Consider the following 15,226-nt stretch of genomic DNA (forward strand, 5'->3'; position numbering starts at 1 on the left):
TTAGCCTTTTCTGCAGCTATGGGGCATATATGGTATCACTCTTGGCTGGAAGCAGTGCTTAAACAATGGAAAAAACACAAACTTTGTCCTAAACCTCTCATGTTTAGCTGTGTTCCACTTTTTCTTTGGTCATTTTAGCCTTTTTGCCCAGGGTGAAGGGAGTATCTGCCATCAAACAAGAAGACAGCCGCATGTAGCTATGATGATGTTTGCTAGTTCACCTTACATGCATTAATGTAATAACGTGGTTAGCCTACTCAACGTAAATTACACTCGAACAACATTAAGCTACTCACGCAGAGAAGAACGGCTGCTGCTGCATCATCATCCTCATCATTTCTGCTACACTGGCAGGGCTAGGGGCCAGGACGCTCCTCTTCGTGTTTTTGGGGGATGTTGCATAACAGGCAACCCACCCGCAGTAGATGTGCTCGGTGTGAGGTCTCGCAGCAAGCTATCAAATACGGCGCATTTCTGGGCTTTTAAAAAAAACGCTATGCGTCGCCAGGTGTTTCATCGGATTTGAGGTGTTACCTCCTTTGACAGTATCACAGTATCAGCTTAAAGCACTTGTTGCAGGCTGCTGAGTTTGCATATTTTGCTGTGAAGTACAGCCAGACTTTTGACCGCTTCGCCTTGGGCATTTTTAATCTGTAGCTCTGCTCTAAAAGAACGTACGTACCTGGGCCCGCCTACTATCCTCGGAAACGTAAAACGACAGCTCAGGGAAAAAAAGCACCGAAATAAAGCACCGAAATGTGCGCTGCTTTTCGGTCTGGTTACTACCGTTTATGTCAGAACGACACCGGTACCCATCCCTATTCATGACTCACCAGATTTCACATTCTCTTCAGTGCTTTTATTGAGTGTTTTATGATATTGAGGTCATATTAAGAAAAATAGAACAAGCGTCATACCGAATTCTCAAAGTAGTTTATTCTTAGTTGAGGAAGTGAAGGCATCCTTTCGAGCCCTGCACGTTAAAGAGAAATCAAAAAGTTCAGATAACATTTTGCTATTTTTCTGAATTTAGTTTTGTAGGTAGGAATAAATCGATTTATGGGCCCAGTGATTGCTGAGTGACCCGTTTCAGTGTCTGGAGTTTTGTGTTATTATAGGTTAAAGTTTTATATCATATTCAGCGTGACACAGTGTGGAAAGTTTAGTTGCTACGTGTTGCAACCAAGACCAGTCTCGAGACATCCAACTCTAATAAGCTACAATGAATTTTCCTTTTCCTTGTCACCACCTGCGGGATGGTGTGTGTTCTTTAATCTCTGTGTCATAAAGTGATAAAGTAAGATGATAAAATAAGCGAAGTGGTAAAACTTTGTGCTCATATGAGAATATTAAATCTGAAAGCAATAAAAATAAACACACACAATATCATTTATCAATTTTAATGTTTTTATCACCAGCGACAACACATATTAAGAAAAATCTTTCAGGAGTGATTGGAGATGTCATGACAATTTATTAATTATATGCAGATTCGAGGGCTTGTTGTTTTAATACAAGGCACTGCACGGTTTAGAAAGATCTGTACTGGGCACAGTTTACCACAGATTGAATTCAAAACCAGTGCCAAACAGAGAAATGCCCATTTTGCGACCAAGGGAGATACCCGTTCCCAGCACCTTGACTTCGACACCTGTGGGACTAACTCCCACTCCTGTGTCTAATCCCAGACCAACTGTAGCTTTGACTGGACCAGCAGAGGCTGAAGCACTGGCTATTTCTGCTCTGGCAAAGGCTTGGGCACCAGAGGCCACAGAGGCTTCAGCTCCTGCGCTGGCATTGGGTCCTTTGGCCTCTGCGTCAAAAACACTCCATTCAGCACGGGCGTGCCCCACTCCCGCTTCAGCATACGCTCCGGCTTTGGGAAGACGCTTCCCTGGTTTGTCCTCAAACGCATCTGCAAATGTTCCAGCCCGAGCAAAGGTTTCCTCAGTAAAAGCTCTGCCAGGCCGATCAAAGGTATCGATCATCTCAAGTGCTCCACCTGCATGGGCTGTAAGTAAGGAGAAATGTAAACCGAGATACATAGAAGACAATGTTATAGCAGTGGATATTCCTACAATATTATAGAAATGGGATTTAAAAAAAAAGGAGGTACTAAAACAAGAATTATGCTAAATGATGGACTAAAACATTGTTGTTAATGCAAAGGTGTTAAACCTCACAAATATGAACGACAAATCCATCCATTACATGAAAATATTGATGTTGTTGTAAGGGGGTCATAAATTTTATAGGAGTGATATGCAAAATTCGTTATTTTCACTGTATTCTGTTTTCATACTCAAAATTATAAAATAATATAACACATATGAAGTACTTTTAATTTCTACATTCAATTCTTTTAACACATATAAGAAAATATAATACAGAACTTAATGTAACATGAAAAATAGTGCATGCACATGTATTTTGACACACACAAAACTTACCAGCATCTGCATTTGAAAGAGAAAAAAAATGTTATGTAGACATGTTTTGTCTAAATCACATCAATCTTGATTAACTCAAAATAACTTATCACTGTGTGCAGCTGACAGTAAGTGCACTCCATTCAAGAAGAAAGCAGAGTACTCTACAAACCCACATTATCGTATTTTATGTTTTACTTCAAGTTTTTCCTGCTAGACATCTGTCACAGTTTTATTACAAACCATCACACCAGTGTTGCCAATTCCTCAGTAAGGGAAATCGCTATTGGCTGTCCTAAAAGTCGCTACATGACATAATCGCCTAATTTGCATAATTGGTCATGCTTATGTAATTGTAACCCACGCTGTAGGAAAGAGAAATAACATCGTGGAAGAGACATAAAGTCAGTAAAAAGCACCCTAAATGTATTTAGAATATATTTAGAACTACAAATTAAATTTCTTTTAGCAATTATTGGGTTTTTTCCCCTCTCAATCTTTGAATTCCAACTCTCCTCCTTTACTCGGGCTTGGGACTTGCAAATGATCTCAGGGGGTCTGGAAACTGACTAAACATAGCGGAAAAGTCGCTAATTTGGCAACACTGCATCACACGTACTTTTTCATTGTTGGGAGAAATTAGTAACTTTGGTTAAATTACACCCTTAAAATTATGTTAGAAGCCTGTGGGTGAAACCTACCTCCCATATTTGCTGCTGTTGAGCTGCTTCTTGTTTGGATATGTCCTGGAAAGAAAAAAGTTACTTCTGAAATACTTGAATATATAAACATTTAAACACAAAGGTGCTTAAACATGCAGTATTTTTTTTTTTTATTGTTTTGATTTGTTTTTCAGAACAAAGTACGAGTAAGTTAATAAGTTAATCTGTTTCTTGGAAAAGCCTGGAAAAAAAAAAGTTTGCCTGCGAGGCATCTTTTGGTCAGTTATTGTTAAGAAAACTGGGAGAGCTGCTGTAAAAAATTAATATAGAAAATTATCAGTTACACACTGATAATAGATTATGTGTCATCATCTGTGAGAAAGGGTTAAGTTTTCTCATTAAAACAATAACTTGCAAGAACAGGTCAATTAAAATATCATAGCTTAATATATACTACAACATTTGATATGGACTGTAGAATGTAAGAATCAGATAATAATCCGATGATTACTTACTTGAATAATGTCGCTTGGGTTACAGGAAATGTTTGCACGCCTTTGCTCTAAGCACTGAGGGTGAGAGGAATAAATAGCAGAGCAGGAGGGTGGAGGCCTTGGGAGGGGGGGGGGGGGGGGGGGTTACAAGTGACTCACAAGATTCTGTTAAAATGCAGAAGTTAAACTAAAAGCGGCATAGACTGTTATTGTGGGGGAGCACTTGTTCCAGCTTGCACTGTGAAGGCAGGAAATATGAACAGGGAGGGATCAAAACCACCCCAGATATCTGTACTGTACGATAAGCTAAAGTTGTCAAAGTGAGAATATTCAAGTAACGAAAATCTGCTCTAGATTTTACAGTGTTGCTGTTTGGCTTCAAGTTCAAATAACTTGATTGTTTTTAGATATCTGCACAGTAGACAAGAATCGACGTTTATTTAAAAAAAAAAAAAAGTAATTCCTTAATATACAGGGTGGGCCATTTATATGGATACACCGTAATAAAATGGGAATGGTTGGCGATATTAAAGTCCTGTTTGTGGCACATTAGTATATGTGAGGGGGCAAACTCCTCAAGATGGGTGATGACCATGGTGGCCATTTAGAAGTCGGCCATCTTGGATCCAATTTTTGTTTTTGTTTTTTCAATAGGAAGAGGGCCATGTGACACATCAAACTTATTGGTAATGTCACAAGAAAAACAATGGTGTGTTTGGTTTCAACGTAACTTTATTCTTTCATGAGTTATTTACAAGTTTCTCTTTGTTCACAGCCATTGACATGTCGAAGAGGTTAACACGTGAGGAGCGGATTGAAATTGTGTTGATATCTGGTAAACGCAGTAACCGGGTCATTGCAGCAGATTTCAATGCAAGACACCCTACGAGACCACCCATCTCCCATGCTACAGTTAGCAAACTGCTTGCTAATTTTCGTGAAACTGGTTCAGAATCAGAATCAGAATCAGAATACTTTATTCATCCCGAGGGAAATTAGGGGTTACAGCAGGCAGCACGCTAATGGCGCATGCGCACTCACAAAGGAACCTTCTGACCAACTTTACACAAACATCACATTGGGCAGACATGTCCGAAGGTAGGCTGATAGGAAAAAAACAACGAAAATACACTACATGAGGTAAGAGGAGGAGAAAAAAAAACTCCACTCAGACTGAGCTCCTAGTGGGAGAACAGTTTGATAAAAGAAAAAACACCTCAGCACAAAAGCACATGACTATCAATACACCATAGAAACACGAGACAAGCAACAGGGCGGGTAAAGGGTAAGAGAGAGCCGGCGTAGACAGCGCATCCGGTCCTGCAGCATCTGTGCTGGTCCAGTTGACTGCTATCATCCCCGGTAAGGCACAAGCATCGAAGGCGTTGGAAAGGGAGGGGGATGAGTGAGTGCTTATCAGTGTAAGTGTGTGTGTGTGCGTGTCCATAGTTTAGCTGAGACAGTGTCCTTCGGCCTATCAGGCTAAGTAAACAGTCCTCCAGCCAATCCAGGTGTCCTTCATGGGGCGGGAAGAATAGTCATCACACAGTCGTTATCAGGGAGTTGTTTTGGTGGGCTCCAGCCTTGGGCCTGCAGCTGGGGCCGTGGTGTCCAAATGTTGAATATTGTTGATTTCTCCTTTGTGAGCAGCTCGAATTCTAGCACTCCGAGGCTGGTCTCTCGATCTCCCGTTGAAGAGCTGCGAGCCTCCCCATGATGGTATCAAACTTCTGTTCCGTGGTGTTGTCAGTCTTTTGATTCTGAGACCTCACAACTACAGTGATCCGTTCCGCGATGTTTTCCAACTGTCGCTCAAGGGTCTCATTTTGAGCAGGCCTCTCTCTGATGTTTCCCCTCATACGCTCAATGGTGTTGTTTTGAGCCTTCACAGCAGCTGTAAGCGTCTCCAAGGTGTTGACCATATTACGTTCGTTGTGAGAGGTCGCACCTCGTCCCGTCGCTTCGAATCCAGCGGGCAGCCTTGTGGGGGTTTGAACAGCCGGTTCCGCTTTCTTATTTCTCTGATAAACCAGGGCTAAGCCAACGCCGATCAGCATGAACCCTGTTATCATGGTTCCGAATAGGTAGATATCTTCAGCGTCCTCGATCGACAGTCCCGCCAGGCACACGGTCCTCCAGTTCTGCCACCCGTCCATCGTGTAACCGGCAGGGAAAGTCCCTCCAGGGCACTCAGGCTCTCCCGAGCCCCGACTTCTCGTTGAGAAAAGGGTGTCAATAGCACTCAGAGACCAGTTGATCAAATCCATAATTCTCTTTTAGGTTTAGAGAACGACAGTGAGAGACTGTTCCAGGGAAAGTAAATTGGTTCAGTGTTGGATTTGCCAAAATGTGGACGCAAGAAAACTGTCACTAATGAAGAAACATCAGTGGCTGTCCTAGCTTCATTCAGCAAGAGCCCACAGTGTAGAACTCGCCGCATGTCACTGGAGAGTGGCATTAGTCGAACATCCCTTCGGCAGATATTAGCTACTCACAAATGGCACCCTTACAAACTCCAGCTACTGCAGCATCTCAACGAGGATGACCCAGATCGGCGCACAGAATTTGCAGAATGGGTCAAACAAAAATTCGGAACAGGACCCTCAGTTCACGCAGAAGATTTTGTTCAGTGATGAGGCAAACTTTTATGTGAATGGTGACGTTAACAAACAAAACCACCGCTATTGGTCTGACACTAACCCACATTGGATGGATCCCTCCAAGACTGTTGGAACAACAAAAGTGATGGTTTGGTGTGGTATATGGGGTACAATGATAGTGGGTCCATTCTTCATCAACGGAAACTTCAAGGCCACTGGATATTTGAAATTGCTACATGATGATGTGTTTCCCTCTTTATGCACTGAAGCTGGCACGTTCCCTGAGTTTTTCCAGCAAGATGGTGCACCACCACATTATGGGTGCCAGGTCCGAGTATTCCTAGATGAACAGTTTCCTGGAAAGTGGATTGGTCGTCGTGGGCCAGTTGAATGGCCCCCAAGGTCTCCTGATCTGACCCCCTTAGACTTTTATTTTTGGGGTCATCTGAAGGCAATTGTCTATGGTGTGAAGATATGAGAGGTGCAGCACCTGAAACTATGGATACTGGATGCCTGTGCTGGCATTTCTTCTGACAGGACTTTAATATCACCAACCATTCCCATGTTATTACAGTGTGTCCATATAAATGGCCCACCCTGTACATTATTTAAGGAGGCTATAGTTTGTGATTGCTCGCAATATTATGATATGGCAGTTTCTAGGGCGTAGAGCACAAATAGAAAGTACTGTTAGAATATGTATGAAGAACTATGGCATGGTGCAGGAAAACAGCTAACCCCCACCTTCACAGGAAAGGAAGCAAAGTAAGGAAGAGTTATAGAGGGTTACCATAAAAGCGTGGTCAGGACGTTCTGTCACAGTCTGGCAGAGGCAGACTGTAGGATTGAAGAAAAGGACCCAAAACACAGACTCCAAGGAACAGGGAACAAAACTTGAATGTTAACAAAAAGCGAGCCGTTTAACGAGGCCTGTTAAAAAAAAACAGTAACTGAAAGCTGCTGCAGTAAAGACCTGCCACAACACGAAAAAGGGGGAAACCCAGCATGTGGTGATTTCCGTGAGCTCAAGACTTCAGGCTGTCATTGCAGCAAAGGGATTTCAAGCAAGTATTCTAAATGAACACTATATTTTCAGTTATTTAATTTGTCCAATTACTTTTACTTCCCTGAAATGAGGGGAGTGTGTTAAAAATGCTTTAGTTCCTCTAATTTTTAAGCAATCTTTTTATTCAACCCACTGAATTAAAGCTGAAAGTCTGCACTTTAACTTCATCTGAGTTGTTTCATTTAAAATTAATTGTGGTAATGCACAGAAAAGTTGTCTCTGTCCAAATATTTATGGACCTAACTTAACATGTCAGCCATCTAGCTAAATCATTTTTGGCATAGAAGGAGCCTGGAATGTGCTTTATAACATCCTGGGTCACTAGCAACTTTATTTTTGTAACTAAGCAAAAACATTGTGGTGGACAGTTAACATCACCACTGCCAGGAGAGAAATAAACTTTTTTTCAGTCAGACATTTCTAGGTCGTTTTATCCATTGAAGTTGTCTTTGTATATTGTTGCACAGTTTAAAGTCCTACATTGGAGCCTGTCAATTACTTAAGCCTGTGTCCATTATTTGCCTGATTGCCACCGTAGGCCTGTATTTAACGTACACATATATGACCTGAAAACATCACAACTTTTATAAATCATTTGCAAAAATAACCAAACCTATCAGTGCTATTGTGGGCACACATTATATTGCCTGGTTTAGCAAATCTGTCCCTAAATTATATTTCAGCAAAAACATAAAATGCTTTATATACAGTATATAAAAAATGAGAGACATATAGTTAAACTATCAGTCAATATAGCTTTAAAAAATTAGACTGCCAGATTGAGAATTACTCTTTTAGATTATGTTTGCTTACCTTCCATTTTCAGGTATTTTACTCTGAAAGAAAATGTCAAAAGCTGGTTAAACTGGTGTAGGAAATTATATATCCAGTTAAATATTGAACCCAGACAAAACGATTGATTCATTAATGTTCTACAGGCATTTTAAAGTAACATTTAAAGTAAGCTTTTTTATTCTGGGATATTCATTATTCATGCAACAATTCAGTCAATGTGAAGTAAACCTCTGTGACTGTAGCTGTATTAGTATACTACACCACGCTATGTGATTTCTATAAACTTGATTAAGGTACCATAAAGCACTGGATATTCTTGAAGCCAAGTAAAACACAAAGTAAACAGAAAGAAAAAGTGAAAACGAAAAACAAACAAAAGCCATAAAGAACCGTTAGGTGGTTTTAGAGGTAATCCCCCAAAACACACACAAACTCATACATGAAAAGTGAAAGTAAATTTCTCTGGGTATGAAATTACAATTACTGTGTTTTCTTCAGCTAAAAAAACAGAACAAATCAAAAGTGGTAACAAAGTGGATCACCTTGCCTAAAACAAAGACTATTGCTACTAATACATTTAGATAAATAAGATAACAAATTATATCACTGTATATTAATGTATTTAAATATTTTAAGGGTGTTTTCGCACCTGATGTGCTTGGTATGGGCCAACTCAAAGAATGTAAATTCTCTATCTTTTCTGATAGTCCAGAACACAGTACCTTCTTCTTGTATTTACTTTTTTGCTCATGGCCCAGACTTATCTTACCAGTAAGAAGACTGAATATTCTCACATGGTTTGTAGTGACACATTTTGGTTCACTTGGATTTTCCAGGAAAATGTGACATAGGTGAAGTGATTTATTGAAACTTGCGTAAACATGCATGAAAATACAGTATATAAGGCAAAAACTGAATCAGTACACTTCTGCCAAGAGTGAAAGTCAATATTTGGTATATCCACCTTGATTTTTCAACATTGTCTGAATTATCTTATCGGCAAGCTTGAGGTCCAGGCTGTGAAGAGGCCAATACATGGCCACTGTGCTTTTTTTCTATCTGGGTATGAATTTACTGGGCTGGCAAAATGTTTTGGGATCATTTTCATTGTCAGAAATAAAGCTGCAGTATATCACATGCTTTCCACGTGGTATTAATACAAAATTAATAAAACAAAAATAAATTACCTGGTTTAAATATAAAGTTAATGTGCTGCAAATGCTGTCGCATTGTGGTGTGGTGGTTAGCACTGCTACTTTACAGCAAAGAGGTTCTGTGTTCAATTCCACCACCAGGCTCGGGTCTTTCTGTGTGGAATTTGCATGTTCTCCCTGTGTTTGTGTGAGTCCTCTGGCTTCCTCCCAAAGACATGCATTTAGTAGGGATAGGGGTTAATTGAAAACTCTAAATTGCCTGTAGGTGTGAATGCCGAGTGTATTTCCATTTTTTTGTTTTTTACTTTCTTCAGATATCTTTACAGTAGATGACATGTTGATTGGATTTCATGTCTTACTGGTTACTGTTTTCCGCTATTTTGTTTAGTAGGCTACTGTATTTTTCAGAGATAAGGTGCACTTAAAATCCTTAAAATCTGTCAAAATGTTTTAGTATGACTTTGGTAAGCTAAGAAACCACACTGCTTGATGGATTGTTGGAGCATTATGGCTACTGTAGTCAGGAGCCTCACGGAGTAATATGTACTGTGCTTCAACATAATATTATGATGTGTGTATAAGGACCCCAAAATGGCACCTGTTAAGAGACATGCTTATGAAGCGGGTGAGTTACACCACTATCTGCCAATGGATCATGGATGACTGCGCTAAGGTATCAGCCTCAAGTGTCGTCCTTGTTTTCCAAAAGGCTAGAATCATTACTGAACAGCTAAGTAACAAGAACAAGACTGACTCAGATAGTGATGAGAGGGATCTGGGCATACTTGATGCCAAAAAACGCCCAACTGTTAAAGTCAGACACTGAAGATGAAGAATTTGATGGAATTGTGAAAGAGGAATGAACTGAAAGTGTATTGTTCTGTAATTTATGTGTTACAACTAAACAATGTTGAACGTTATTGTGACTGAGTTGAATAAAGTTTGACTTACTTGACTGTTTTGTTTCGTTTAATGCGCCTTATAATCTTATAATTGTCTTATATAATCAGAAAACTATGGTAAATTCCAGAATCGTTTTCCACCACAACAAGAACCAACAGTAATGGAAGATGGGCTTGAATAGTCATTTATTCTCTACACTGACATATACTGACTCACATTACATATAAAGTAAACTGAAATCAGACAGGATAGCAGAAAGGCAGCTGAGTAGTTTGTTACAACAATGAACCAATCATTACACCAATAAAAATAAACAAATAAGAAAACAGTAAAAAAAACCTCACTCATCTCATATCAATAAATCTGATCATGCACACTCAATAAAATAAAACATTAAAAAAGATTAACGTAAACTACATAAAAACATTTCTAACAGATGATTTGAAATGTTAGAACATTTTATGCACATGACAGATATTAAATGCTAAAAAAGTGGCTTCAATATTGTAATGAAGGGCAGAATATAGTTTAGAAAATCTGTATTTTGTACAATCTACCAGAAACTGACTTCAAACCCAGAGCCAAAGAGAGAAACACTAATTTTACCAGAACCTACAGACAAGCCAGTTCCCAGCACCTCAACTCCAGAGGGACTGATCCCAAGTCCTGTGTCTACTGCCAGACCGAGTTTAGCTTTCACTGGACCAGCAGAGGCTGAAGCACTGGCTAATTCTGCTCTGGCGAAGGGTTTGGCACTCACAGGTGACAGAGAAGCTCCTGCTCCTACACTGGCATTAGGCCCTTTGACTTCGGCATCAAAAACGCTCCATTCAGCACGTGCGCAGCCCAGTCCTGCAGCAGCATACGCTCCTGCTTTGTCCAATCCATCTGCAAATGCGTCAGCTCCCGCGAAGGTACCAGCAGCAAAAGCATTACCGGACCGATTCACATTTTGGCACACCCCAGTAGTCCAGGTCCCACAAGCTCTTTACGTGTTAACTGGACTGCTTGGGCTGCAATGAGGAGGAGGATTACTCTTACTTAAGTACATTTAAAATGTTGGATGCTTTCAGTATTTCAATGTTATGGTTCTTTGTTCCACTATGTTGTACATATAGTTTATTTTAAAGCTTAAATTTTTATTTTTATTTTTATCTTTGAGTACATCGTGTAGATATTATGCTGGTACAACAATAATACACCAATGTCTTATTACTACACTTCCCCAACTGTAAATAAGTAATTAAATTATTCTTCAGCTGTAACATTTTCAAGTGATATACAGTACAGTACTAGTAATATAATGCATTAGTGCATCATAGACAACACTGGCCATGAGTTTTAGGCATATGTTTCTGATCAAATATTCTGATTTAACAGAAATCCCATAAATTGAATCCCATATTTTTCATATTGCTCTTATAACTTTTTGACAGAAAAATAATTAAAAATCATCATACATTTTTTCGTCCATCTGGACCTTAGTCTTACGTACAAAATACAGTTATTGTAGCATATTAGTCTCTCTACTGTCCAGCCAATCCATTTTCTTACCCCCAGCCTCGTTATCTGAAAAAAAAAAAGAAACGTTATTTGATATAACGTTAAAGAGATCTAGTTTCATTTTCAGTTGAGATAAAATGAAATTAAAGGTTTTCCCTAAATATCCTTAAAGGACAGACAAAATTACACATTTAGATTAAATGTTCTTACCTGCCATCTTCAGGAAAAGTGGTCTAATATGAAAAAAGATGCAACAAATCAGTCTATAAAAATATAATGTACCAATATCATAATTTGATATGAAATATGAAATAAATACATAGATTTTGCCAAATGACATTGACTGGAAAAAAAATGACTGCTTTATTAATTGGGAAAATTGAGAAGGTATCTGAAGCACTGCAAAGAGAAAGGTACACAAAATCACACACACAAACAGAAAAATGCATTCATGGGATGATCCATGATTTGGGGCAAATTATGGCAACAGTAGCCCACATAGCAAGCAGGTCTGGCCCGGATCTGGTATCAAGCTGGCACTTCTGACTGACTGGTGTCATGGCAGGGTGTATGTCAACCAGATGTGGGACTTTTTAGGTTCCTATTTTCCTACTTTAGTTAGAAGACCCAAATGCCATGTTGCAACACTATACTGCTATGGTAACCAACGTTTCAAATGCAGGTTTGACAGGTTTGTGTGTGTACACTTTATCGAAAACCTAGTGAGGGCTTACTCATGTTTACCACTGGGGGGCTGTGTCTCAGGAGGTAGAGCAGGTCACCTATGGATCGGAAGGTTAGTGGTTCAATCCCTGATTCCACCATGTCAAGTGTGAATGTGTATGAATGTAGTTAGGGGGCATTCAGTGTAGAGAAATTGGCTGAATGTTGTATAGAGCATATTGAGTAATATGGGAGAGTACAAAAGCCCTATATAAGAATAAGTTAATTCACTGTCTGAACAGAGTTTTGTCATGTTACGTTTGCACTATTATGCACATGTTGTTATTACATGGCTTGATTAAGGTACACATTAGGCTGACATCTGGGGCCAGAGCTGAAACTGTTCTGGGCCAGCACAGGGCCAGCAGTGTGTCTGCAACTGGCCCTGTGGCTGCACAAAACTTACACATGGCCCACATACCGCAAAGAATGATGGCCCTTTGGTGGCCCAGATCAGGTTTGCCAGAGGTAATCCACACATGCGCCAGGACAGGACCACCAGTGTGTCTGCAACTGGCCTTGTGCTGGCCCATGTGTGGGCCAGATCCGGATATGGGAATGGGCTTAATGATTTGGAAATAAACTGCATTGACACTTGTCACTTCATCTCCACCGCACGTTACAAGAGACAGCAAATAAAGTGTTCGAAAGTGTGAATATGTGGTCGGTTCTGGCATGCATCTGTTACACTAAGATTTGAAGGGGAACAAAGAACACAAACCCTGCATCTACATGTCCAAGGTTTGGAGGCCTATCTCCCCCTACCACCACTTCCCCTGCCAGTGGCGGACCCCCTCAGACATCGGTGCGTTGGTGGTTCTTTGTGTCCGGGGATGGGCGTCCAGGTACACACCGGCTCACTCCTTGGCGGCCGCTTATCGGGGCCTGGAGCCTGGGGCTCGCTCGGGCCACTTCGGAGGTGGGGTGCCCCCAGCCTCTCGGCCTGGGGCTCGGTCACTCAGGCGCAGCTGGCTGCCGGCGGAGCTCACGGGCGCGTCACTGCAACTCCCCCTGGCTTCTGCTCCGCGGCTGCTGAGTGAGCCCTCATCTGGGACTCTCCTCAGCTCTTTCCGGGACAGTGGCGCAGCTGCCCCTCTGTTGGTCTTCCTTGGTCTCTTGTGTTCTGGGGGCCTCTGGATGTCTGGAGTTTTGATCTCCTCCACACCTGCTTCACGCCCTGGAGGACGGGGCTGTGGCCCCCCCACACCCTCTAGCAGATTATTACATGAAGGAACCTTTTAAAAAACAAAAACAAGCGCGTCCATGCTCACAGGTGTACACACGGGTGATCACACCCACAAACTACACCCTTTTTGGCTCCTACCTCAAAGCACACTGTGTTCTGTTGATCTTATGTGCTGCACAATAATGTTTAACATTTAGTATTTACTGTCATATTCCCATATATCATTGTGATGTTGTTTATTCTATTACTCTTGTTCTCTTCTGCTTGCTTTCTTTTTTCTTTCTCAGCAGGTGATCCAGGTGATTGATATATGCATTTTTTTTCTCTGCCCGTTCTGTTGGTTTTTGTCTTTTGCCCTTCTCCCCCGTCCCTCTTCTCAGCTGTTTCTCTTCCCCTCTTTCTTTCTCCCCTTCTTTCCCCCAGTCAAGTCTGTCCCGTATTCAGTAAGTGAAAATAAAATAAACAATAAAAGGTGAATCAAATGGACCATTACGGCAAGGCTGGGATGGTCAGTTTGGTAAAGTAAATCCGTTGGGCATCTTTCTTTGCCTTTAGACAATAATTCTGATGGCAAAAGAGCCAAACGGGACAGGCCCAAAAAAAAAAAAAAAAAAAAAATACATGTCATTTTGTCAATTTGTTTGCACACCTTGTGAAACTTTTGACTGTGCTTGTGGCAGCCTTTATGGCCATGGTATTACAAAAGTCAGTCACAACATTAAACCAGCTTATCACTGTGTGCAGCTGACAGCAAGTGTTCATAGCGAGAGGTGAAAACTGCGCAAAATATCACTGATGCCCAGCTCAAATCTATCAACATAAAAAGGTTAATTTGTTTCCACAGATATTTAAGTCAGAACTAAAGGTTAATCAAAGTGAATCTCTTTTATTTAGAATCCTTAATAAACTATAGTTATTTGAGTTAAGTAAAGAAGTATACTTTGAAATTGTTTTTGCCTATTTTCTGACTTCAGCTTTACCCTGAATGAAAGCTGATTAGTCCTGGAATTTCACTGTGAGAACTGCTGTAGTAAAATAATACACAACTTTTCTTCAGATTTATGTACAGTGGGTGAGAATAAACAAATATTTTAAAAGAGTGTTTGGGCCTTTGTGGATATTTTCCCTCCTCCACCACCAAAGAGCACCAGCTTGCTAGACACGTGTGGCCACTTTGACCAACAAATGTCTGGATAGAGTTAGCCAACTAACACAACGCAATACAGTGCAACACAACCAGTAGGTGACATCACAGAGACTGTATCCATTGTTTGCATACAAGGTGCTTGTTAGCCTGGGAGAGCTAGCTGTTGGATTTCTGTTTCTCATCCCAAGCTAAACCTAATTCATTTTTAATTTCTATAATTTGTGCCTTCCTGTGTCCTGTCTTCCTGTCTGTGACCCAGAATCTGATCTCAGAAAGCCATGTTGATAGATGTCTTTCTTCTTAAAGTGTATGTGATGAATAGAAGCCTGCTGGATGACACACAGGTGTATCCGTTAGAAGTGATTTCAACATATAAAAGAGGCACACAGGTCAAATATACAAACCATAGAAGAAAGGAGGACAATTAATTAAACGAAATTATTTATGATGTAGCTCTGTTGCACAGTGTATTCAATTGTCATCAATCACTCAATCAAAATGAGGCTGTGAGGTAAGGATGTCTCATTCTACTAACTACATGTTGCCTCAAATCCTCTCTCCTTA

The 15,226-nt window shown here is 40.5% G+C and overlaps 2 protein-coding genes across 2 annotated transcripts; both read right to left on the reverse strand.

The window, feature by feature from the left end:
• Positions 1 to 1,417: 1,417 nt before the first annotated feature.
• Positions 1,418 to 3,661, reverse strand: LOC146645783 (uncharacterized). Its single transcript, XM_085394902.1, has 3 exons — positions 3,607 to 3,661; positions 3,131 to 3,175; positions 1,418 to 2,011 (listed from the first exon to the last, which is right to left on the reverse strand). The coding sequence occupies exons 2-3, from the start codon at positions 3,135 to 3,137 to the stop codon at positions 1,557 to 1,559; spliced, it is 462 nt and encodes a 153-aa protein (XP_085251028.1). The 5' UTR covers positions 3,138 to 3,175; positions 3,607 to 3,661; the 3' UTR covers positions 1,418 to 1,556.
• Positions 3,662 to 4,692: 1,031 nt separating this feature from the next.
• Positions 4,693 to 5,902, reverse strand: LOC146645784 (uncharacterized). Its single transcript, XM_085394223.1, has one exon. It carries the CDS (start codon positions 5,850 to 5,852, stop codon positions 5,244 to 5,246), a length of 609 nt encoding a protein of 202 aa, XP_085250349.1. The 5' UTR covers positions 5,853 to 5,902; the 3' UTR covers positions 4,693 to 5,243.
• Positions 5,903 to 15,226: the final 9,324 nt, after the last annotated feature.

This window comes from Rhamphochromis longiceps, linkage group LG20, assembly GCF_057381845.1.
Source record: "Rhamphochromis longiceps isolate RC_006_pf linkage group LG20, R_longiceps_female_GT1.1, whole genome shotgun sequence".
NCBI classification, from domain to species: Eukaryota; Metazoa; Chordata; class Actinopteri; order Cichliformes; family Cichlidae; genus Rhamphochromis; species Rhamphochromis longiceps.